Raw genomic sequence first — 24,725 nt, 5'->3', positions numbered from 1 at the left:
GGTGCTGAAACAGTCCACAACAGCAAAACCCCTCCTCGTTGTTGCCCTTCAATATGAGGACAGTTCAAGGTGGTGAACTCCCACTGCCTCAACACATGGTTAATCGCATTCTTGTAGGCCCTAAACACAATTATTTCATCCAACAGCTCCCAGCCATGGATCAATAGCACAATCCACAATGGTGTCGATCACAACGTGGATCCGAGTAGACCCAAACTGAGCTGATCACAAAATAAACAATCAGCAATTTTTCTTTGGTAGCCATTACAAAACACAGGTTCTAATTGGATAGGTGTAATATATATATATATGATTGATAAAAAAAATATATATATACATCTGAATGTAAGCTGGAGAGATGATCGATCGCTCCCCTTTAATAATTGATGGTGGTGGTGGGGAGGCATGGGAGTAAACATCGCGGCTGCGGTTTGGGATCCTCGTATAGTTCGTTAAGCGCTCGCACGGCAAGCCGACGTGTGATGTAAGTAGCGAGAGAGACGTCTCGTGTACAACCTTTCGAAACCTCTTGTGGGAGAGCCGGGGTGCTCGTTTTACCACAGATCAAACCCCCGAGACAAGTGATGACCTTGCTGATGGAAGCCACCGATGGATGTGGACTCCAAATTACAGAGAGAGCTTTCTTTTAAAAACTGGTGGAACAATATAAATGGTTTTTATATCTGGTTCTGATCACTTGGGTTTCCGATTAGCCAGCACAGGTTGCGCGATAAAGCTGGGTTCCTAACAAACTGAATCACCTTTGGCACACTAACTTTACATACAAACAATTTAAGTGTCCACCATCGGCTCTGGATCCTTTTACTTTATGCTTCTTTTAGCTGAGAATTCAGTCAATTGTCAATTTTGTGGGGTGTTGAAGCACCCTTAAACTTGTGATTGTCGAATTGCCCCTAGCGGAATTGATTACTGTCGCACTATTGATCCAGGTTCATCCTATTTGTTAGCGAAAAGAGCTAACATAAGCTATGCTATTTGTTATGTAGCATTCCATGTTTAATTGTGAAGATATGAGTGGTGGTACATGGACTTACGGGTTCTTTGAGATTCCAGCTTGTCTGATTTTTGGTCTTGAATTTCAGTTTCTCACGGTGGATGGAGGCAGCGAACTTAATGACAAGGAGCAGTTTGGCAGATATGAACAATTGTTCAATATGGGGCTGAGTGCTTGCCTCAAGCTGTTGCCACTCCTACTTGACGTCTACTGGAAAAGTAAAAAAAGAAAGAGAGAGAAAAGCACATTTTATATTGAACCAAACACTACCTGACTGTCACCACAAAAGGTGCAGCAACACATGTAGCTTGACACTATTGCTTTATCCTATATTACTATGCAACTATATTTATTTTTAATGGTAACACTCCATACGTCATGTGGCCATGATGTCAGACAGGCACTCATAACTGGGCTGTACAGCGCAAATAGATTTCTTTTATTGTTGACATTTTGTTTTTCCTGTCCCACACGAGCAATTTGATACCATTATGGTCGATCAATTCAGAAGAGATGCACTCGATTCATTCTCAACTGGTTTGCTGTCAAAAGACATTTAACATAACGTCAGATATGCGTTTTGATTTTTTGTGTTAAGATGCTTATAATTAAAAAGAAAATTTGCAATAATGGTCAGTAAAGGCAATTAATCAAATTTCCTTTACACCACATTATGGAATACATATTAAATTTTAAGTACATTAAAAATACCTATAATTTTAAAATTTGCTCTATGCTTCAAAATTTTATAAAGTGTTCAGGACTGAATGTGCGCTGTATAGTCGGACTTTTGAAATCGTCAATCTAATTAAATGTATACAAGGCAAACCGGACGTGCACGCGTGGGCTTCCTGTGCTCCCTCGGCGCGGAAACGAGCAAGCTTGCGAGTGGCTCTTGTGGCCACACATTGTTAGTTAGAAGGCCGATGTGGCCAGCCCTGAATATGTATCGATTTCCATTCCCCGACCTCTGCTTTCCATCCCTGGAGCCGAGCCACGCAGCCCCCCCCTCTCCTTACACCCACCCATATCACGCACGCAGCCACCATTTCTACATTACCCACGCCGGCCATTCATAACGCACCGGTGTCAGGAAGTGACGCCAAAGAAAATTGCAATCTTTATTTATTAAAAGGTCCAGCAGCATTTAACTACTTGTTCGTTATGCATCCCACGCTGCTCTTCTGGGGTCGTACGTATTATTCAAAACTAATACGATTCTAATAGAAAGTCAAATTGGTGTGCAGCCAGTCCCATGCACTCTCTCCCACGTGTTCGCTCCAATTTACACTTGGGGCTTGGCCAGCCGCCGACGCCGCGCGTGCACGTACAATTACAAATGCAACGGAGGAGGTCTGGACTCTGTACAGTCTCCCATACCGTCTCTTTTATTTCACATGATCAATTCCTACGCCCCCCCCTCCCGTCCCCTCCCCCCTCGCCGAAGCGGATCGATAGGAGAGAATGACCTTTAAATCAAATTGCTGCCAGAGTCGACTGAATGCACCCGGATAGCATCAAAAGGGTTAATGCTCGCACACGCGCACACGCACTTATTTCCCAGGCAAATATACACAAAGGAGAAGAGATAACCATAATTCAATCTGGTTATTCGTCCTTGTGGCGCATGTGTGGTGTGTTAAAAACAAATCGTGCCTTTTGACTCACGGCGCACAATCAGCATTAGTCCAAAGAGCGCGCGTGCATGCGGGAAAAAGGTAAGTGGGGTGGGGGTCAATTAAACTGTGCAATGGTGGTTCTGTTGTGCAATAGTGCGATAGCGCTGAAATCATCAGTGTCTAAATATATGAGAATCATGTGAGAATATAAAATATTTGCGCGGAGGTGTAGAGTTTTGTGGTTGCGCGCAAAAAATGATGGAAATCTGGCGCAAGAGCTAATTTAGCGTGACGTATTATACAGATGATATAGATTATTGTCAAACATATATACAAATATTAATATAGGTATTAATATTAAATGTGTTTATTATTGTGGTGGGAGAGGTGTGACGCTGCAAGATTGTCAAAAAAGCAATCCAAATATTAGAAACAGCTCGTCATAAATCAAGACACATTTTTATTATCAGTGTGAAATATTTATTTATTTATTTGTCTATTTATTTAATACTTAATCAAGCAGATGCCGTTAAATGTGCCTATGTTGTTGCCGGTGTATGTTGTCTGCTTATCTGGCACACTGACAGGCCATCGGTTATTAAAGGGCCGATAATGGCTTGCTTAATAGAACAAGAGGATCCAATCCAAATTGAGCAGTGCCAGCCTTCGAAAAGGCAATTTAATCTGGTATTAACTGTGGAAATCTCCATAGAAGATTTAACGTTAGTGTGAGTGCGTGTGCGTAAAATCAGCACGTTTACACGTCACATATTCTCTTTAGAATTTAAAAACACATGGGGCAATCATTTCCGGTACAAATGAATAATTCATATTTACAATGCTTATATTTTTAAAAAAAAAGCCATTCTACCAGTCCTTAAAATAAAATTTAAATTTGGCAGTTTGGAGTCTACATACACAATTTATTATGTCCATGCATTTACAAGCTTTTTCCACAAATAAAATGACACGCTTAGACACGCACTCACGCGCGCGCGCACACACAAGTAACAAAGGGAGTAAAATGAGTGTGAAATCAATTGATATGAATCGATTTCCGTGCTAACACACTCGGAATTACATATTATTAAAATATAATAACTTAGTAACCAGTGTTTTTGCTTTTCATTTGCCCGTCTGCTTTATGATTATCGATTTATTTATTGGAATCATTCACTGCGTGTGCTCGCGTTTTGAAGACAAATATGATCGATCTTTATCGTTAATTAAAAAAATTCTCTACATATTGTATATTTTAAAATGAGACGGATTTTGGTGTAAATTTTAATTTAGAAGACCTTTGTGTGTGTGTTTTGTTATTTTAATATAAATAGAAAATGCAACCACGGGAACAATTGAGCGCTGTACAGATTTCTAATTCATAGTTTCCTTGCAATTCTACATTTATTCCATTTAATAAACGGAATATAAATTTCTTTAAAACTAATATGATTGGTTCACATTTAAAAATAATATATTGGACGCATTCGGTGCAAACTCTGCTCGGCACATTTACAGTAATTATATATTATTGGCAAATCTTGAATTTATTGAAGAACTTTGAACCACAGCTTCTGTTATCGTTAATTTTGTTGAAAATCTGAATTTACGTGCAATGTGAGGCGCGCTACATCACGGATCGCAGCTTTAAGAAATGAAGTGGACGAAATCAATGTTTAATCTCACATAAGACGAGAGTTGGAAACGAATGCCCGCAAGATGTGCAATTAAAGTGGCGGTAATAATCATAATCATCACGCATCTTAAAAATGAGTCTACCTCAACACGCTCGAGTGCATTTAATTACTTGAGCGCCGATTGCACCGCTCATTAGCGCATGCACCACAGGGCTGCTAATAAAGTAGAAAGTACAGAACGGCAAAGACCCCCCCCCAACACACACACAGACACCTGAGAGCTGTTTCTAATATTCTGGCAACCTTATAGTGGAGAAGTTGGACGAGTAATGCCTTGCAGGAGGGCCAAGCAACAAATTGTGTCCCGTTATCAGTGCATTAACGCCAATTCGCACTCATTACACGCGGCCGCTATTGAGCTGCAAGGATTTTTCTTGGCCCGCCTTTTTGGCCCGCAGCCTGTCTGTCACACACACACACACACTCGCTCTCTCTTGCACACGCACGCGCATGCATGCATGCATGCACGCGCGTTGGGAAAACTGCGTGTTGTGTAAAACTGTTTTGGGAAACAACGAGGCCCACGTTTTACTCAGATGATACAATGTACGCATGCGCAGTATGGCTTGGACAGATCTGGTTATATGATACAATTTCAGTAACCATGGTAACATGGATTCTCAAAGAGTGGTATTCAAAAGAAGCACTACCGACTAAATTCAGTTGTATTTAACATTTACATTTAATATTTTACAAACGTTTGTTTTTATTTATTTTCTTATTTAATCACTTTATATGCTTTGCTTCTAATGATTAAGAACTAATGCACAAATGTAAATTAAGATTACAAGCACGTGCCCATTACGCATGCGTGTTATGACTTCTTGGCAGATTTTACTTCCATACGCGATTGTTTTCCACCATTTCCTGGGCTCTCTTGCTCACCATGAATCTCCACCCACTCCTCCTCCGGGCCATAATTAATTGGACCAAGTGAATTTCACACACGAATTATTCACGAATCCATCGATCGATTATTGAACAGCCATGTGCCTTTCTCTTAACCTCGCTTGGTTTGTCACTGGAAAGTGGAATATTAATGCCATGGTTGCGATGTGGGGGGATAATAGGGCTAAATTATAAGCAATATTATCACGAGTATCGTTTGAAGGCGATTCCTGCAGGACTCCACCGCTCACCATGCATGATGTCGAGTTATAAAAGTAAATGTATTGTGCAAAAACATGTTGCCCGAGGGATAAAGCGCTTTCTCTGACAAGTCCCCCTGGAGCTGAGGAGCAGCGGGGAGCATTGCAACGCCGCAAAAGCGCGCCCTTGTCCCGGCTGCTTCTTTGTGCACGTCCGCCCCCGCTCGGTGGTGCCCACTGGAGCTCTAAAAGCTGCAATGATCGATTTTTATCCCACCCCCTATTCTACGCCGAGCTTGGTTCAGTAATCAGGGCCCCCTTCCTCACCGGATCGATCGATATTGATTAGTAAATCCAGCGCCTGTAGCAAAAGCAGTGCACCGCTGCGCCCCCCTGTTGCAAAAGTAGGGCCGCTGCGAGAGCGACACCGGGTGGCTGAAAGGGTGAATGGTATTTCATTGATTTTTTTTTTTTAACAGATTCTGAAATAGTATGATTTTACTTCAATCAGATAATGTGCTCTTGCATGAAAATACACGTGCAAACCACATTTGACATAATGTACACGCATACCTGATATAGTTGGGTGGAGCATGTGGAAAGAGGTCTTTCGGGTCAACTCAAAACTGCTTCAACTAAAGAGAGTGAAAGAAGCGTGAGAATGAATATTGAAAAGGATGTAAATCTACATTGATAATATTGACAGTAGATAAATGTTATTGAGAGAAGGCAGGGTGCAGGGAAATATTTGAAAAAAAAACTAATCAATTATTATAATACAGATTCTCATACAAGTAGAAAAAACAGAAATATTTCAGTGTCCACCACACGTTTAGTAACTCTAATTTTGCCTTTTTGTACTCAGCGTGAAAGAAACCCAACAGAACTATTAATTGCAATAATGATTAACATTTTATTTCATCAAACGGTGCAACTTGTTTGTTATCTATAAACAAAATTCACAACAAAAAACTTACAAAGGTGCTCGTTGAAAATTGTTTGCTTCCCTAATCAGTGACACCTGTACGCTCCAGTTTAAACCCGCCCACTTATTGCTCAGGTAGTAAAATAAACATTGAAAGCATTGCCCCCTAGTGGTTGGAGGTATGACAACATTCAAAGCAAACTTATAGTATATTTGCGATGATGAAGCAATTCAGGTGTTCCGGAAAAGTGGGACGCCTTCCGTGTGAGTTGAAGACCTTGTATACTGCATTCCTTTGCTCAGTAAAATTCCTTTTTTTTTTTTTTTTGCACAATTTACAATAGGAAGTCCTCCCCAGTATTTACACCATGGTATAAATTACTGAAGTAATATCAGAAACATTTACAGAAATGCAAGAGATTTTTATTTAAATATTTTTAAAAATGTATAACCACCAATGAATACAACCTGTTTGATTTTCTGCCCTTGTTCAGTGATGCATCATAGGCGCTTGTTTTTCTTCCACTATATTGCACAATCGCTGTCACATGATACCGTGGCTCTCGTGACTTCCCCTGTGATTGATTCCCTACCTATAGTCCGAAGTTGTTGATATAAGACTTAGAAAGGAATTTGCCGATCCATCCATCATAATGAGGTGCTTTATCGTTATTATAAATTAGTTTGAAGTGCTGTAGAAATGTAGTAATGATGTTGCAGTGAGATGATTTGTCATTACGGATAAAGATTGTTTTGACACGGCATATATTCAACATTTTATACATATCTATATCTACATGCGTACATTTTTCTATTGTTACTAGAACCTGGCATATGAACAGGGGTGTGTAAACTTTTGTTGCTCTATTGGGGGGTAAGAACATTAGAAATACTCTCCGTATAAGTGAAAATGCTCCTTTGTTGATCCCAGAGGAAAAATTGAAGCTACAGCAGATGAGAAAATGTACAATCTTTGTTACCCGTTTTAATGATTTGCAGCGGATACACACCACTACAAAGTAACATAAATAAAAACGTTGTTCAATTTAAACGGGTGGGTAAATTTGACACAGCGTGTTTGGTAATGGTTCAGGGGGTACCTAATGAAGTGGTGCATGAGCGTGTGTACACTGATATAAATACATAGCTGCAATGTCAATGTGAAACGTGAATATGATGGATGGGCCAGTGTGCAGGTTAGACTTCCGTAGTAAACAGATTGGACTGCAATTGCGGATCAATGGGCTCTGTTCCACTGTAATTAGACACACAGCACCACTGCTTGACTAGCCACTTCAGCACAATCACGCCCCCCCTCACCAAAAACACACACACACAATCCAGCCTGCATACAAGCTGAACACATTCCGTCTTTTTAGGTGATCGAAGGCTATATTCAAACAATGGCGGCAGGTGGAGACCACACGTGGATGACATCGTTTTCTTTCATTCTACCTCCTCGCTCCAATTTTGCGTTTTAACCGGGACAGCAGGGAAGCCGAATTAGGACGCGCAGTCCGATTAGGCCAGCTTCGATCCCTGGGTCGGTGGGGGACCGGTGGCGCCCTCAAATTCCTGCTCACCATTCGTACACCTGTCTGCTCCCTCACCCCCATCCCTACCCATAATGCACCACTCTATTAACTATTAATCCCTGGCTTCTCTGCTTTCTGGCCTGGCTCCCAAGCATCAAATGAGTGTTTTGAAATGTGCTCCATGTACGGGAAGAGGAGCCAGTCTCAAGTGTTTGTGTTTAGGGGGTGGGGTGGGAGGTTGCGTTATAAATACCCTCTCAGAGCCCAGTCGAGTGGGCTCCAGTGGGCTCCGTTTGAAGTAGCAGACTGTAGACCTGCTCGGGGTGGGTAGCGGGGGATAGTCTGACCTCAGTCCCAGCAGAGAGAGCCCCTCCCACCCCGCCGCCGGTTTCTACAGCAAAGTCGGTCAATATCTTGCTTTTCTCCTCCGTTAGCCAGCCCCTTTTCGTCCCTCCCTCCCTCCCTTCCTACTCTCCATAGCTGGAAAAACACACAAAATCTCCTCCATCCACTTCTACAATCTTTTCTAAGACCTCATTTTAAAGCCCAAAATGCTTACTTTTGTCCAAAGCTAACTCGGGTCTCCCGCCGTGACTCAAACTGCATTAATTTTGAATCAAAGAAGAAGACCCCCCCCCCCACTCTCTTTAACTCACCCAACGTTCTCCCCCTTAACCGCAGGCTGGCTCCCCGTCTGCACTCGGCAGGATGGAAGGAATATTCCCACTGGGCAGGGCACATGGATTTGCTTTAAATCAACTTTTATAGGCGATAAGAGCAGAGTTGGAGAAGCTCATCTCAGTGGTGGATGGACTACTTACTTTACGAGCGGTGTTGCTACCAAGCAGCAAAAGTTTGGCTCAGGACACATTCTGGAGCTTTTTTTTTTTCATATCATAATACAGTCAGAAGTTAGATGATGACGTAAAAGATTTAAAAATTTCATTATGTAGCAATCTCGAACTTTTGTATACGTACTTACCTTGTTTTTTGTTTTTCCCCCTCTCTGCCTCCCACTTTCATCCCCATCCCTCCCACTGCTGCCATCCACGCCAAGCCTGCAAGCGCAAAGAACAGGAGCAACACAAAGACCGCAACACCGCTCCCAAGAAGCAGCGGCTGGTCTTCACGGACCTGCAACGGCGCACGCTCATCGCCATCTTCAAAGAGAACAAGCGGCCATCCAAGGAAATGCAGATCACCATCTCCCAGCAGCTGGGCCTGGAGCTCAGCACCGTCAGCAACTTCTTCATGAACGCCCGGCGCCGCTGCGTGGACCGTTGGCACGACGACCACGGCACCAGCCCCGGTCAGCCGGGCACCTCTGCCACCAACTTCTCCAAGGCCTGAGAGAAGGAGGAGGGAGGGGGAGGAGGGCAATCCAGGCCTGGGCGAGCAGGCGTAGCAAATGAATCTATGGACCGTCCAAATAAGTCCTCGCCCCACAAAAAAAAAATCCTTTGTGCCATGCAATCATCTTTTTTGTCGGTCAAAAACGTCAAGCTCTAAATCGGGGGGGAAAAAGTTGAGGTCAGGTCCGCTCTGTATTAGTCACATAAGGACAATCATTAATTCTGAGTCTTTTTTGGAAATCATCTTTAGGGCATCAAAGTAAGAGACACCAAAGATTTTTTTTATTTGTTGGACGGTATTGGGCACAACCGACGTAGCCGCCGATCCTGACTTTCTGCCCCCCCACGCCCCTACGTCACCCCTCTACGAAAGAACGGCAATAAATCGAACACAACAGCACACAGCCTTACTCTCCGAGCGCCACACGCAAACCACGTACAGGCTTTCCAGCTCCCTCGCCTCGACAGTACCTCCCCCACCTCTCATCTTTCGCCTAAAGGTATTCCCCGATGGTCGGCCATCTCACAAAGCAGCTCCGGCTGATCACACGGCCAACTAATGAATTGAAAAAAGAAAAAAAAATGAATCAATGCCGACAGAGCGAGCGGGGCCTCGACCTCTCCCTCAAGGTGAAAACGAAGACGCTCGGCGGCAGGTCTTCCCGGCCCAGGTCTATATTTTTTTGCACAGATGTTGGAGGGCCTGCCATTGTAAAGCCTGAGTTCTTTGACCTCAACCGGGGGGGAGAGGCCTGGCGACACGTCTCAGACAAGCTCTTTGTTCCACCAGGTCCCCCCCCATTCTGATCAATAAGCCGGAAAGCGACGACTAAGCGATAAAAACACGCTTGGGCATCCGTCCGGTTTCTATAGGGAGAGTAAAAGGAGCCCCCAGTGGAGATGGCGACACAAAAGCAGCAGCACACTTCGAGCAGAGCCACAGTGCGCCCTGCCGGCCAAAGCGTAGACGAGAGAGGCACAACACATTAATCAATAAGCGGCCATTAGCCTATTGTTGCTCCTCATCCAAAGCCGGAAAAGAGGGAGGGGAGGGGGGGGGTGTTCAAACCCAATCGGAGAATCGCAGGGATCAAGCAAAGACCAAAAAGTTCCAAAGCTTTACAAACAAACAGTGGGAAAGATACAAAACACAAAAACAGGTGCAGCGGCGGTTAGGGATTTAATTTTGGAAGCTTTGTTGTTGTTCCATTCAAAGTATTTGGGCAACACTGAAAGGAAAACATCACGATAACACACGAAGTCCAAATCGAAGAATGCCGACAAAGCAGTAGGCAATTTTATCTACTAGCTCCTCGGAAATTCTTTACTTTGACTTGGAAAACTTTATTCTGATCTGTGAAAAAAAAAAGGCATATCCACCGTGCCCGAGGAAAAACAACCAATCAGAGCCAAACAACAATGTTTCGGGGTTAACAAGGTCAAAGGTCAGCAATGGCCACGATGAGTGTGCGTGATTGCACGACTTCTGTCTCTGATTGGTTGATTCCTTGATTTTCTTGTGAGGCATCTAATGGGGATGTAAACAGCCGATTTTCTTTCATAAATCATATCAAAATGTTTTGAAAATAATTTCCATACAAAATTACAAACCTTGTAAGATTACAGCTATTCTCATAATATTAGATTTTTCTTTTCAGTGGGGCTTAAACACTAATATAGTTAGTTCCAGGCCATATCGCCAAACCACACACACACTCGCCCGCACACACACACAAATGGGTTAGCTGTAGCCAACACTCAAGCTGTCAAACCTGCTCCAATAATTTTTGTGCCAACGTTTGACTGCCTTAATTCCAATCAGACAACACGGTAGTTGACTCACACACGCTGGTGACGAGAGATACGTGTGCGTCATAGCAATCAACAATAATTTGTTTTTTTTCTTCTTAAAATTAGGATAGAAAGGCAAACCTCAAAAGACAATACACACGAGCGAGCTGTCGCAAATAGTCCCGAAACTCGGTCATTGTTTGGCTTTCTACCTCCCCTTCACCATTTTCTCTCTACAACGATGCGGGTATTCAATTAGTACCAAGTTTCTAGTTCTTGTTACTATTCTGCTCTTTTTGTGCATAAAGGAAGGCACCTTGTTGATAAATCCAAAACAAAAAAAAGTAGGACTTTCTCAAAGAGTGATGTTGCTAATGAATGACATTTGTTGTCTTTTATTTTGGCATTCAGATGGACTCTGAGAAGACACAAGGAAACAGGAGGAATTACATTTTTTGTGTTGGCATCTTTATGTCAGAACTTTCTTGATGAAGGGACGAAGAAAAATGACCTTTGAAGGGGAGGGGGGGGGAGCGTGTGTGCGCGTGTGTGTTTTAAAGGTCGAGACTTTTCAGCGTACGGTCTTAAGATGCAAGTGTAGCATTTCCAACAATGTAGTCAGAGTAGTGCAGAGCTTGTACGTGGGAGTTGAACACACTTAACTTCACCTTGCTGTAAGCAGTGAGTTAAGGCCGCTACAAAAAAGGACAAGCTACAAGGGGGTGGTACCAAAAAAAAAAAAATGGGAGGGGGGGGGTTTAATAAGCGACGAATCAGCTCGAGTGTTTTCGGCTGACAAAAATGTTTGTAGTGAGAAAACCAATGATGGCTACCTCACTAAGCTGAGTGGTTTGTGAAACCGCCACTAATACCAAAGATACTGCAGCCTACCGTTCCCAAACTGCCTGGGGGGGCACCCAAACACACAAAACACACAGCGCAGTCAGACTGCAGTTGGCCACAAAGAAGGAGGCGGCCATTTTGCAGGACAGAGTTGAGTGCCTTTTCCCTTCAACCACGGGTGGGACTGCACTGGACACGCAAATACAGACAACACACACACACATAGGAGGGTAGCACGCCAACCCCCCCCCCCCCCATCCCCCCTAAACAATGCACCCATAATTGGATGGACAGTAAAGGGGGAGGGGGGAGAGAGGGACACCAGCTGTGTCAGCATTTTCTCCCATATTGACTTTCCATCTTGATACACTACAATACAAGCACTTTATCATGTAGAAAGTCTATGAAACAATCTCTATACGCTATTTACGTCAGTCCAGTTAGCTTCATTTGTCACACACTTTTGTGTTTTTAAGCCCGCAGCCCGCCCGGTGTGCTCCACCGCCTTTTTTTTTTTTTTTTCCAGTGTTTTTTTTGTTTGTTTGTTTTTGCCTCTCTCGCATCAGAGATATTTTTGTGTAACAGAGACAGAGGGAGGCAAAAAAAAAAAAAAAAAAAAAAAGAGGCAAGAGGTGCCGGGCGCCCAGAGGGCTTTTTTGTACTTGGTGTTATCTTAGCTCATCATCTCACTCCACTCGTGCAAGCACAGAGGCTGCACTGTTAAAAGTGTGGAAGACTCACAAAAACAACCTCTCCTCCCCCCCCTTTAACCTTGTCCATCCATTCCTGCCCCCCCCTCCCCCCCCGGCGAGCGTTAAGAGCCGGTAGGTGTGTGTTTGACAATTAATTCTGAAATACCTCAAAAACCTTTCATGTAAACTTTATGTAATTTAAAAACTGAAAATAATACTGCTAATGATAAACGATGATTATGAAACTATGACACTATGATAGTTAGTTTTGAAACTTGTGACTTGAAGCTTTATACTGTTAAAAAAAAAAAAGAACATTTGTTTTGCTCATTTTCTCCTCGTACGTTTGCTGTTTTTGCTACGGCATGTACTTGTTTTTCATAAAAGGAAAAGACACGGTGAATGTGTGGAATCTGTGAAGGGCCACAAAAGAGACAGAAGACAAGACAGATGTTGACTTCCTGTTACAAAGCAGAACATTGCGATGAAAAGAAACAAGATTGGGCATTTATAGAAGCTTTTTTTGCGTGATGTCAGACCACTTGTGCTTCCTCCGTCTTCAATCATAAAGGAAGGAAATTTGTTTGGTAGACTATTTCTTTGTTGTAACAATGTTTCTTGGCAATACAGATCAATACAATTGGAAAATCCATCGCGCCACAATTTTCAGTATTTTTCTAAAATTTTAACAATACGCATGCTATGCTTTATTTTGAAAGACTACAATTGTAAACACTGGTGCAAATAGAGGGGGTGGGGTTATATGAAAGAGATGCCAGGCCAGATAATATACTTTTGGGTATTTTCCAATTTTTCCAGGATTTTTTTTTTTTTTACATAACCCATTGGAAATTACATTAGACATTTTCCGGATTTTTCTGAATAATTTTTGGGATTTATAAAATGTTTTGATATTTTGCAAACCCCCTGGCCACCCCATAAGGGGAAAAAAAAAATCCTAGCTCCGCCAGTGATTGTATTTAAAACAATTGCAAAGTCAATTGGTCGTTAATTTGTCTTATTTTTTTTTTTTTAGTGCAAATAATGAGCTCAGTCCAGGAAGACAAAGCAAACGTGGTCTGCCATACGCATGAAAAGCATCTATCGCAAACCAGAACCGATAAACCAAAGGAAAATATTTTACTATTGTTAGCTTTCTTCTGTCCCTTGTTGTCTTTCCTCTCAAGTTAGGGTGGAATTACTTTTGCGGGTGTGTTCAAATGCTCCTGATGTTCTTCGAATAACGAAGACCGACACCTTTTATTAAAAAGGTGTGCTTTTTCTGTTCCTTTTTGTGCATGGATATTGTATAACTGTATAGAAACCAACAGGAATGACCTGTGATTTTGTGTGGGAGGAGGAAAAAAGGAACGACATGGGAGCGGGTGGGAATATTTTGGTTAGCTACAAAAAAGAAAAAAAAAGAAAAGAAAAAAAATAACAAAAATGGAGGATTAGGGTTTTTAGCATTGGAGGAGGTCTTTGTTTTTAGACTTTCCGTCCCTGGTTGTGTGCATGTGTTGTTGCAACCCTTCTTCCCCCCCGAGCTCCCCCCCTCCCATGTTTCTTTGATGTATATAACTCCAGACAGTAGGGGGCAGTGTGCGCTGGGGGAGGTCAAACTCTTCTCCTCCCAATCAATAGCATTCATTCCTCAGCTTTTGGCGCTGGTCCGGCTCGGGTCCTGCCTAAATGTGCGTCTTGCTTTTCCAAAGACAGGGCTGTTCACTTGGAGTTAATCAGAGGGACGCACACAGGCCCGAGCCGACCTTGCGCTCACCTCAACGTCTGTCCGCGTGCTTCTCTTCAATCGGTGTACGAGTGTGTATTTTTGTGACGACCAAGTGTTTCTCATGTTCTTTTAACTCTGGGTTGCAATATCTGTCATGCCAAAACCACTTCTTGACCAAAAACAAGCGACGGCCGACCCACGGCGGGCGGGCGGGCGAGCAATCCCGTGGCCGCGGCGACCTCGGCATTTACTGTCTAACACGTGCATGTCATTCCGCTTCTACGGGATTGGTCGCTCAGCCGACGGGATACGAGGGGGAGGGGGGGGCCCGCCGACGAGGATGCCCCCCAGTCACACTGTGCTCTCCCTCTTCTGTTACCTGTTAATCAATCAGAACCAAGTGTCTTTGTGATGGTAGAAGACAATCAGTTTCAAAACAAAAGGAAAAAAAAGGTAGAGAGAGAGGGGCAGGCCAGTGGGGGAGGACAAAAGGGGGAGGGCAAGGACTGAATAAAATCACGGGGAAAAGAGGCTTTCTGGGTCACGACGTGCTGCTTGTGTCCTACTGCCAAACACCCGGTGACATCTTCCCTCGACATGCCATCATTTAAGCTAAATGCTAGAAATAAGAGAAGGGAGGGGGGGGGGGAATCCGCCCCTCCCACACTCACAGCGTTGTGCTGTGGTGCAAAGACCATACATCTTATCACCCACCACTTACGTCCTGCTGATGGGAAAAAAAAAATGACGTGAAGAAAAAAAAAGCTACGGTTGGTGGCTTTTGCACACAGAACTATGCAATCACCTGACCCCACCCAATCTTAATCGTTGCTGCTGGGTCAGAGTGTAGAACCCTCACCCCCCCCCCTAACATTTCCCCCTACCATCCAACCACAACGGGCAGCAGAGCACCCCCATGCCACTCAGGGTTAACGTAGCGAGTGGCCGCATGGGGAGGGGGCCATGCACTGATGTCACACAAAACTGCCACTGACACAAAATGGAGTCCCGCGACTGTCTTTGCGACCCCCCCCAAAAAGGGCCAAGGAAGGGCCACTACACACAATCAACGCAAACATGGCGTACGTACGTTTACAATGTGGTCTGGAGATGGTGGCTTGTATTGCACTGACAGACACACACACACAGAGGGCAACGTCTGCCTTTTGAAACCAAAGATGAAATCAGAGGTACGACAATCGGGCGAGCAAACTGAGAAGACAATGTTCCACGCTGCTCTACGGGTCGTGTGATATACTATAAGTGGACCATTCCATCTCGTACATACACACACACATACGCATTAAGTACACGAGGGACACGCCCACGTTCAGAGAGCCTCTTTTGCCCCGCCTCCCACTGCAGAAGCCGGAGAGCCTGTGAAGGATTTTTTTTTGTGAGTGTGTGTATGGTGGTGGGTGGGGGGGGATTTGGTTTTTTTGAAAGTTTCATTCTTGTTGAGACTTTGAAGAGGGAAATAACTGTTACCGAAAAACGACATCTTAAAAAGGATAATATGGGTAAATTTGCGTGTTTTGAAATAAATTAAGAAAATAAAACAATTGTAAAACATGGGCCTTGACATCATTATTTTTGTGCTTAATTGTCAACAGTTTTAATCATTAGGTGTGTATATATATGAATTCATTATACATAAACGCTACAGTTAATTAAAAAAAATTAAATACGAGTGCGTGCTCAACAGGAAATGATCTAAAACTGTTCTACCATGTTACCAATTTGGAAATTCTCAGTTTCTTCATGATGTGGTTGAGGTCCACCTCTGTATTGTTCCTTCACGGCCAAAATCTACGACTCTGCTTCGGTTAGCTTCTTTAGCGGCAGCAAATGAGGAACGGCAAAAAGACCACGTCCTTTAAGTGTGTGACCTCATTTCCACTGGCTGATGGCACATGATGTGTACCTGCAGCACATCCATGTAAAGACTCATCATGAAAATATAATCATAATTTAATATTTTTTTTTGAAAAGTTAATTAAGTAGATGTATAGGTTGGCTTTTTCTTGCACTCACTCTGAAATGAGTCTCACCTTGTGATTGTTGTGGGCAGTTCGGATGACACTAAGGGCCAGGGAAGTCATTGAAGGCAACACAGCTGTCAAGGCAGTAAGCAGAGCTGTGAGCCACACAACTGGATCTGCAAACGCCTCATCAGATGCACCTGAAAAAAACCCACATGATATATATTCAAGCAATTCTCCACCTTTTAAATTAATTTTAAAAAAATTGTACCGTAAAATAAATAATCAGCCGGTGCTCTCTGGAACAAAAACTTGCTGTGTGTGATTCTGGAGCAGATGAAGTAGAGCAGCAAAGAAAGACACACGGATCCTACGTTGAACTTTGTCCAGTTTCTAGTCACCAACACAATCTTGATGGAAGACAACCAATGTCAGTTTGAGATTAGGTCTGGCAAAATGACAATACTGGTGTTCGATTATTTGTGTGCGATTTAACTTTCCCCGAAAAAAAAAAACCCTGACCTCTATCGTGGCAGTAAATACGGCTGCCATGGACACAGTGACCGCCATGGTCTGGTAGTCGACGGCAGTGTTGTAGTAGACTCCGCACGGAATGAAGAAGAGAACAAACGAAGTGTAGAGGGCGTAAAATAGCGAGGTAAACAAAACCAGGGGTTTGGAAAGCTCCTGCTTCTGTCCACACTTGTACAACTCGGGCCACATTAGGCTGGTCTCGGCACTTACATCCTAAAATGCAACATAGACGTACCTTTGTGGTATGTGGAATAAATTTTTTTATCATAAAGTCATCATAGCACAGTTAATTGAAATCGAAAAGGCCAGAAAGGTTAATCCATAATGCAAATAGTGTACTACCAGGAGTTGATTTCATATAACCCATCCACCGTTTAGCTGCAAATTAACCTTCCTAATCTCTGTTGATTTAACTTTTTTGACCTAACAATGTGCTACCAAAACAGCATCATTAACCAGCAAAATAACCTTTGTACATTCAACACTAAGGTTGCCCAAGAGAAATGACCAATTTTTGATTTTTTTTTTTAAATCGTAAAGGTGGAGTGTCTTGAATTTATTTTCAGGTGCACGAGGATTGGAGGGAATTAGCCCCAAACGCAAAATGTAGCTTTCACCTTTTCAAAGAAGGCCACAAACAAAATCTGGGATGATGTGTAGAAAGTTGTATATAAGGCAATGAACCATGTCTCATACATAGACTGCAAGACAGAAATATAAATTATTTTATATTAGCACTCAAAAATGCTTCTTCAATAATTCCTTTTGATTTTACTGAACATCCTACCTGAGCACTGTAGCCGTTGAAGATCCCAAACCACAAGTGCACCAAGGCAAAGCTACAGGTCTTGAACAGGAAGTAGCGCAGGAACAGGGAGATGCGTCGATAGGACCAGCGCCCGTGGACCAGCAGGAGCCTTTGCAGGTATCTGAAACGCGACAATGAAAAGTCCGCGTTCTGTACGGCTTGACCTCCCTCCACTCCTGCCAGTCCCACGCCGACATGAGCCGCTAAAATGGATATAAATTCAAGACTTGGTAAAAGAATCTTTAAAATCTTGTTCTGCATCGTTCACTCACTCTTGATCATGTTTACATCATTGGCGCCATCTCCGATGGACAGCGTGATGGAGCTTGTGTGCTTCTTGACCAAAGTAACAATATCTGCCTTCTGTCCAGGTGTTACCCGGCAACACAACACCGTCTGACACTGTTGGGCTAAGCTCATGAACTTGGCACCCCATTCTGGTCTCTGCTCAAACTCTGTCTGTAGAGAAACACAATTCAGGTGGTCCAAAGATAATGTACGGCATTTTGAGGTGATTGGATTTCGTGAATGAATGTTTTATATTTATGGCCTCCAACAGTTTTTCAAATAGTCTCCATTGTAAACAGAGATTCACTCGTGGTGTCCCACAAGGCTCTTTCATCAGTCAACTGATTTTTAAATTACACAGTGCCCCAACTTGCAATTTTTTTCATCATTTTTTGTGTTGTTAGCTAAAATTTTAGTCGTGTTATTTATGGTGGTGGTGTAGATGGAGATGAATTATTCATCTTTACCAGCTCAGGACCAGTCAGGACCACAGCAGTCTGTACTCCAGCTTTATCCTTTTCAACAGCCCACAAATCTGTCTGTCTGATTTTCTGGAAATGGCCTCCAGGGTCAGGCGATTGGAGGATCTGTCTGTGAGTCAAACACACAAAGTCAGTAATACGATGAATTCATGTTCCCACTTTTATCTTTATTCTCATCACGGTTGACCTCAACTCCTGCCACTCCAGTAATTTCGTGTCAGGATCCAGTAGTTTACACGCATATCCAATGTTGACTGCCGTCTCTTGAGAGTAGAAACAAAGTGGAGATACAGGCTGCTTCTGCAAAGCGTTTTTCATACTTGGCATACCTTTTTTGTCCCCTGTAAGCACCCATACTTTAATCCCAGCCTGTTTAACGAGAGAAATGGTCTCAGGGACGCCTTCCTGGAGTCGGTCCTCGATGGCTGTCACCCCTAAAAGCTAAGGATGATAAATTTTAGCTTTATGTCATAGAAACTCATTATTTAAACTGCATTAAAAACTTTGAAATATTTCATAGCGAGCCCACCAGGAGATCTCGCTCCATCTCATCATAAACCCTCTCTAGCAGGGCGTTCCGGTCAAAGGTCGGCATGGCAGCAGCCCGAGTCAGAGTTTGACTCCACTGCTCCCATGAGGTCTCAGAAACCGATCGAACGGCAATGCACAAGGTCCTCAGACAAGCCTGGGAAAACAGCTAGGGAAAAAAAAAAAAAACACTCAAAGCTATCAGTATGACTCCCAGAACTCAGAGAACTGCCTTGGGAAATTTAGCCACATGCTGCTTCACCAAGTCTAAAGATAAAGACTAGTCTAGCTACTGTGTTGTTGTCAAGTTGCATGTGTACCTCCAGGGCTTGTTCAACGCTCTCCTGATGAGGACAGTGCCTCTGCAGCCTCTCCAGTATCACAATGTCAGCTCCCTTACAGTACAGTTTTAAAGCCCCCTCCGGCTCTCGTACTGCATCACAAAACCAGCAAACCATGGAGAGTAACACCACAAAAATAACAGTGAAACGAGGCAGGCTTGAGACATGAAGAGATCGATTCCCTCACCCAATATCGACATCCGTCTTCTCTGGCTGGTGAAGTCAAGCAACGCCAACACCTTATATTGACGTGTGACACCCATCTCGGACACGACTATACTATCTCGAGTTCTGGACATGAAGACCCAGCCTAGTTCCCTGGCGGCGCCGACGAGAGTCTCCTCATCGGGAGATGTTGCTTGGTAAACTGGAGCATCTGAGAGGAAATGAGGAGATAATGCACATTCCACACAAAAAAAAAAATTAAATTGAGGTCCCACCTTCTTTCCACTGGACCATGACAGTATGACACACACTGAGAGCAGTGAAGAATCGCTTGACGGTCGGACACGGTTGCGCTCGGAGACGCTCAACCAGGGTGGGAGCCCACATGAAAAGCCCGCCACAAGAGAACGGATTCCAGCTGAGGTCCATTGGCTCAAAGGAGGACACATTGTATGAAGCACAATTATCATCATGCTATACGTTGTAGAACATTGAGAGGTGATCATACAGTACCTCAACATCTTCTGCCTTTGTTGATGAATCACCTTTCGGAATAAAAAATAAAACCATGTGATCCACTAACGATGAACTTCAGGGCCACCAAAATTTCCTCCAAAAATCCTCGACTTGATTTCAGCAAACAGTTTTTAAATGAATACAGTGATGCCTTGAGATATAAGTTCAATTCATTCGCACAAAACACCTGTATGTCAAATCATCTTTCCTAATTGAAATCAATTGAAATATCATTAATCCGTTCCAGGCTTATTTGGAAAAAAAAGGTGAAGAATGTTCGTACTTTGATTGGACACCCTTGAAGGACAGCCTCTATTTGAGAAATAAAAATCAGTATAGGGAAAAAAAAATTGACTATACCGTAGATCTCGCCGGCTATGCAGCACTGCCTGAAGAGCAACCGATTTTGAGTTAACGTTCCAGTTTTGTCACTCAGCAGGTATTCCACCTGACCCAGCTCCTCGCACAGGGAAGTGCATTGAGCCTGTGCTGGGGAGTCTGTCTGAGCCCAATACATCTCCAAATCCCAATTAATAAACTTGCTGTGGTACGTGTGGATCATCTCAAATCTGCAAACACACACAATTATCAGCAACATGACATCCACGCCAGCATCAGAGCAGAAGTTCCAACTAACGTGACGTAGAGCATGATGGGCACGGCCGGGCTGAGCAGAATGAAGTAGCTCCAGTAGACCAGGAAGCCTGTGTAGACCGGGTCACCGTTGATAATCAGAGCAGAGAAAAATTCTGTCCGGGTCATGACCCGGCTCGTGAACACCCCACAGCCAACTGCCAGAAGAAGCACGGCCGACAGCAAAAACAGCACGATCTGTGGACAGTTTAGTCATGTGATCAATCTTTAAATGTATAATAGATAATAAATAAGTCTAATAAGGACGGATTTATTTTATACTGTAGCACTCACCCCTATCACCGCTTTGTTGAGACTGTTCTCCAAGCGAGTTCTCTTTGCCCGCAGTTTCCCGCAGTTCCGCAGGATCTTCGTGTCGGTACCTGGGTTGGACAATTATGAGAGCTAGAGTCGTGCTTCAGTAAGGTCGGGCAGCTGATGTGCCCTTGAGCAGGGTGACCTTGCTACACAGAGGTGAAACGATTGCGTGGAAGACGAGGAAGACTTCCCCCAAAAAAAAATTCATAGCTGCAAAGAAGAATGTCTCACTATTTTTCTCCCTGAGTGGTGAAAGTCGAACACGTCTGAACGGAGGTCACAATCGGGCTGTATCGATAGACAAATGACGGAAAAGCTACCAATGGAGGATTTTGACGCTTAGAACTGAGAGGGTCACGGCGGAAATATCCGTGAACACCTCCAGCCTGGTCCAGTAATATCCGATCAATGATCACTTAAAAGACGGCATTGGCTGACCCACATTTCAAAGCCATAATTAGCTGTATAATGTATTCAACGTCATCTAATTTGCCTTTGAAGGACACTTTGGATATCACTTGAGGCTTGATGATTTCTTCAAATGACTATAATCGTACCGGTATATACGACCAAACCGTAGGCGGTCAGAGTATTTCGTAACACGGTGCCCCTGAGGAGAAGGTGTTGGATGTCCAGCAGGAAGCGTTCCCCTCTCCAGTGTAGCTGTCCTCGGAAAGAGTACATGGCGTCATCGGGTTCCTCGCAGAACACCACGCCTGGGAAATGAATCGCTCGTTCGTCATAAATATCCTGACAAAAATATTTTTGTGAGAAAATCGAGCGTTTCACCGTCAAAGTCGGCGAGCGTACGCTCTGAGGGTTCGGACGTCAACTGGTGGTGCGTTGCGGCGAGAGCCTGTCGGCATTTCAAGTTGGTCTCGCTGGATGGGTGCAAAATAATGCGTGGCGTTATGAAGCTTTTTGTTCACACACCACAGAGGAAGCCTGAAGCTGACCTCTGACCCCAAAACATCAAAAATTGTGAAGTAGATGTTTATAAAAAAGTCTCACCCATCAATGTCAACCGTTTCGACATAGGACAGACTGTGTGGCTCGGAACTGCATAGGAGCACAATATCGGCCTGGAAATAAAATAAATAAAAATAAAATAAAATAAATAGAATAAAATAAATAAAACATTTTGCGTGGGAAAAATAAATACAATTAATTAGAAGCTTTGCGATTAAATAATGAAATAATTAATAATATGTTCCAAGTTGAAATTTGAGCAGCTCACGGGAACGGTTTGGTCTTTGTGGATGCGCACGATATCTCCCACGCACAGATCCTTCCACTGTTCTGTACTGAAGCTGAAACACAAGTGAATCATTCACCTCATATCACAATAAAAAAAAAATTAAAAAATCAGGATTCATATAAATCTTCAACTTCCACAACAGATGAAATCTCACAACGCAAGTGTTAAAGAATATATTGAATTTCTAATCGTGTCTCTAATTTCACGTTTAATGCCTGTCTCTCAGCATTCACCCCCATCCTAAGATTTATTCAACACCATAACACCTGCATCTGAGTTATTATTTGCTGCTATGAGCATTTATGGTTTATCGATTCTTTACAGCTTTCTCCTAAACCACCAAACACCTCCCTGAATTAAATTGCATTAAAATGATGAAATAACAATAAAAGCCCATGCTGAGAGATCATTTGATCTTGTTTTGTTTTTTTGCCAGGCACCTCAGGGAGGAGCATCCGGGCTTTTGCTCATTTACACTTCATTAGAGCTTCATTAGAGGGCTGTTTGGCAGCGTGTGTTCCCCGGAGGCTCACCCCTCCCCTCCCGTTTTTTTGCGCTCACCTCTGGGAGATGAGCACGTCACACGGTCGCGAGTTGACCTCCGAGTCGCTGCGTCTCCTCGCCTGGAAACATGGTGGCACGTGAAGTACTCAAAGTATAACACTGGGATGGTAGAAAGTAAAGACGCCATTACGAGCGGTGACACCGGGCCGGAGATTTACACCCGGTGTTAAATGATCAGTCAATAGAGAGGGGTCAAGCGAGCGTTTCAGCCGGTGAGCCGTTAACGGCCGTAACTCAGCCGAGCACTTAAGTAGAGAGTCGCGCATGCAAAACATCACCCTGGCGTTTAGGAGGGAAAAGCTTTAATGATATCGCGGCGGGGAATTAATGCAACCGGGACGACTGGTTTTCGTCAATGAGGAAAGGTCAATGAGGACGAGGAAGGAGAGTTTGTGAGGCCTCTGTGGTGACTCTTAAGAGCGTGTCAATGGGGCGATGGGGAGAACGGCGGTCTCACCATGTCATTGATGAGGTCCTTGGCACCTCTCACCGAGAGAACAAGGAGCAGCGGGATGATGGAGACGTACCACTGGATTGACGCGATGATGGGGACGCACTGGGAGGCACGCAAGAAAACCACCAGAGGATGTGGATGAAACAAATTCGCAACGAGAAAATGTCGTGATGTGTTATCTAATAAGCAAACATCCACTTTAATAAAATAATTAAACAGAATGTGAAGAAAGTGTATCGGAGAAAGGATGAAGAATTATTAGCATCGCAATTTCAATTTGGCCACTAGGGGCAGTATAATTCAGATCCCGAACAAAGAAGATTTTCACTACTACTATAGGTCACTCAGTGAACTACAATCAAATTGTTTTTTTGAGGGGGTTACAGATTTTTGGCTGACAAAATATTTTGCTGCTCGTTTAAATTTTGGGTTGCCATGGCACCAAAGCAATCCTTTAATTGCCCTTCATGAAAACTCGACCAATGAGAAGGCGACAGGCTCGGAGGATCGCAAATAACCAACCTGCAATGCTATCATGAAAAGGAAGTAGAGATTAGCAGCGCGTTGGAACTGCTCAAACAGTGTCAGCGGGATGAAGGTGAAGAACGTGTACTTATGACTGCAAATCTTGTTGTCCTGATAACAAGGACAGTAAATCAAAATTTAGGTAAATCCTCATTTTGATCTTAGCACACATTGGAGGAGCGAGACGCCACTCACCGAGCAGCGCCCCCAACGAAAGCCCAGGAAGGATTTCTTCTGCTGCTTCTTGTGGTAGCAACGTTGGTTGGCTCTCACCTGCCATGTGAGACCTGTGACAAAACATCAACACGTGTTAACATTTTCAAACTCAGGTCTGTGAGCCATTACTTGGGGGTTTGCAAAATAAATTGAAAACAAATACCTAGCATATAATGTTGTGCAATTGTTCAAATATTTTCTGCTTGAGGAGCACATACCACAGGGCAAAAGCCTCCAAAATATCAATAATTATTCTATAATAATATAATATATATTGTATTATATTATATATAATGTTATATAATTCTATTTTCTTTAGCTGATTTAAAAAAAAAAATTCCCCGAAATATAAAAAACCCTGTCCTAAATGCTCCCTGTGGATTCTACTTGAAATTTTGGATCATGAGCTCAAAGAGGACATACCTGACTCTGCACTGTCCTTGTCCATGATGAAGAAGACGACAAACTGTTTCTGGAAGTGCACAGAACGTACTGCGAGGACACAAAAGACACCTTTTGACTCAGTTATCTTGTGACTCATTACACCGTGTTACCATGCCGACATACCACCAGCCGCTACTTTACGCTGACCGGTTTGTAAATTACAGCACACTCTAAAAGCAAAAGTGCCCCAAGGTTGGCCCAAGGCATAGGTCAACTAAGTTACACTCATCACACATTCTGCTTGGGGAAAATAAAATACTTCAACAAAAATAGAAGATAAAATATAACATTTACCTGCTCAGTGTGGAGGGGACATTGTTATGTTTTTTTTTTTTTGCTTCACCCGTCCCTTCTTTCTTTCCGCTTGTGATGTAACACGT

At 43.4% G+C, this 24,725-nt stretch overlaps 2 protein-coding genes and 1 long non-coding RNA gene across 7 annotated transcripts in view; 1 reads left to right on the top strand and 2 right to left on the bottom strand.

The window, feature by feature from the left end:
- Positions 1-8,914, bottom strand: part of LOC125965747 (uncharacterized) — a 31,496-nt gene extending 22,582 nt beyond the window's left edge. The window contains exons 1-3 of one of the 2 annotated variants that reach the window (XR_007479945.2): positions 6,397-8,914; positions 5,993-6,054; positions 1,056-1,225 (exon numbers count right to left, since the gene is read on the bottom strand). This is a non-coding gene — a long non-coding RNA (uncharacterized lncRNA). The remainder of the gene's footprint in view (positions 1-1,055; positions 1,226-5,992; positions 6,055-6,396) is intronic. The other variant, XR_007479944.2, reaches the window with a different exon arrangement.
- onecut3a (one cut homeobox 3a) overlaps positions 1-15,863 on the top strand; it is a 20,181-nt gene extending 4,318 nt beyond the window's left edge. The window contains exons 2-3 of one of the 2 annotated variants that reach the window (XR_007479943.1): positions 8,937-9,731; positions 11,434-15,863. Coding sequence is in view for 1 of the 2 variants with exons in the window: in XM_049716556.1 (XP_049572513.1) it covers positions 8,937-9,229 (293 nt within the window). In the remaining variant the exon portion in view is untranslated. Of the gene's footprint in view, positions 1-8,936 lie in introns of both variants that reach the window. The other variant, XM_049716556.1, reaches the window with a different exon arrangement.
- Positions 13,834-24,681, bottom strand: atp8b3 (ATPase phospholipid transporting 8B3). Of its 3 annotated transcripts, XM_049716440.2 has the most exons (28): positions 24,640-24,681; positions 24,325-24,393; positions 23,881-23,972; positions 23,683-23,796; positions 23,164-23,262; positions 22,704-22,765; positions 22,122-22,194; positions 21,896-21,966; positions 21,674-21,765; positions 21,442-21,600; positions 20,861-20,949; positions 20,571-20,764; positions 20,294-20,502; positions 19,931-19,962; positions 19,693-19,849; positions 19,440-19,628; positions 19,232-19,344; positions 18,913-19,080; positions 18,713-18,824; positions 18,571-18,646; positions 18,369-18,492; positions 17,886-18,072; positions 17,593-17,816; positions 17,423-17,506; positions 16,794-17,018; positions 16,543-16,681; positions 16,341-16,471; positions 13,834-16,213 (listed from the first exon to the last, which is right to left on the bottom strand). In XM_049716440.2, the coding sequence occupies exons 2-28, from the start codon at positions 24,347-24,349 to the stop codon at positions 16,166-16,168; spliced, it is 3,288 nt and encodes a 1,095-aa protein (XP_049572397.1). In that variant the 5' UTR covers positions 24,350-24,393; positions 24,640-24,681; the 3' UTR covers positions 13,834-16,165. The 3 variants fall into 3 exon arrangements, with proteins under 3 accessions (XP_049572397.1, XP_049620236.1, XP_049572405.1); XM_049764279.2 differs by lacking the exon at positions 24,640-24,681 and having other exon boundaries at positions 24,325-24,483; XM_049716448.2 differs by lacking the exons at positions 16,794-17,018; positions 24,640-24,681 and having other exon boundaries at positions 24,325-24,495.
- Between the last annotated feature and the right edge of the window lie 44 nt (positions 24,682-24,725).

This window comes from Syngnathus scovelli, chromosome 10, assembly GCF_024217435.2.
Source record: "Syngnathus scovelli strain Florida chromosome 10, RoL_Ssco_1.2, whole genome shotgun sequence".
NCBI classification, from domain to species: domain Eukaryota; kingdom Metazoa; phylum Chordata; class Actinopteri; order Syngnathiformes; family Syngnathidae; genus Syngnathus; species Syngnathus scovelli.
The sequence above is the reverse complement of the archived record's forward strand: the minus strand, read 5'-3'. Positions and strand labels throughout refer to the sequence as shown.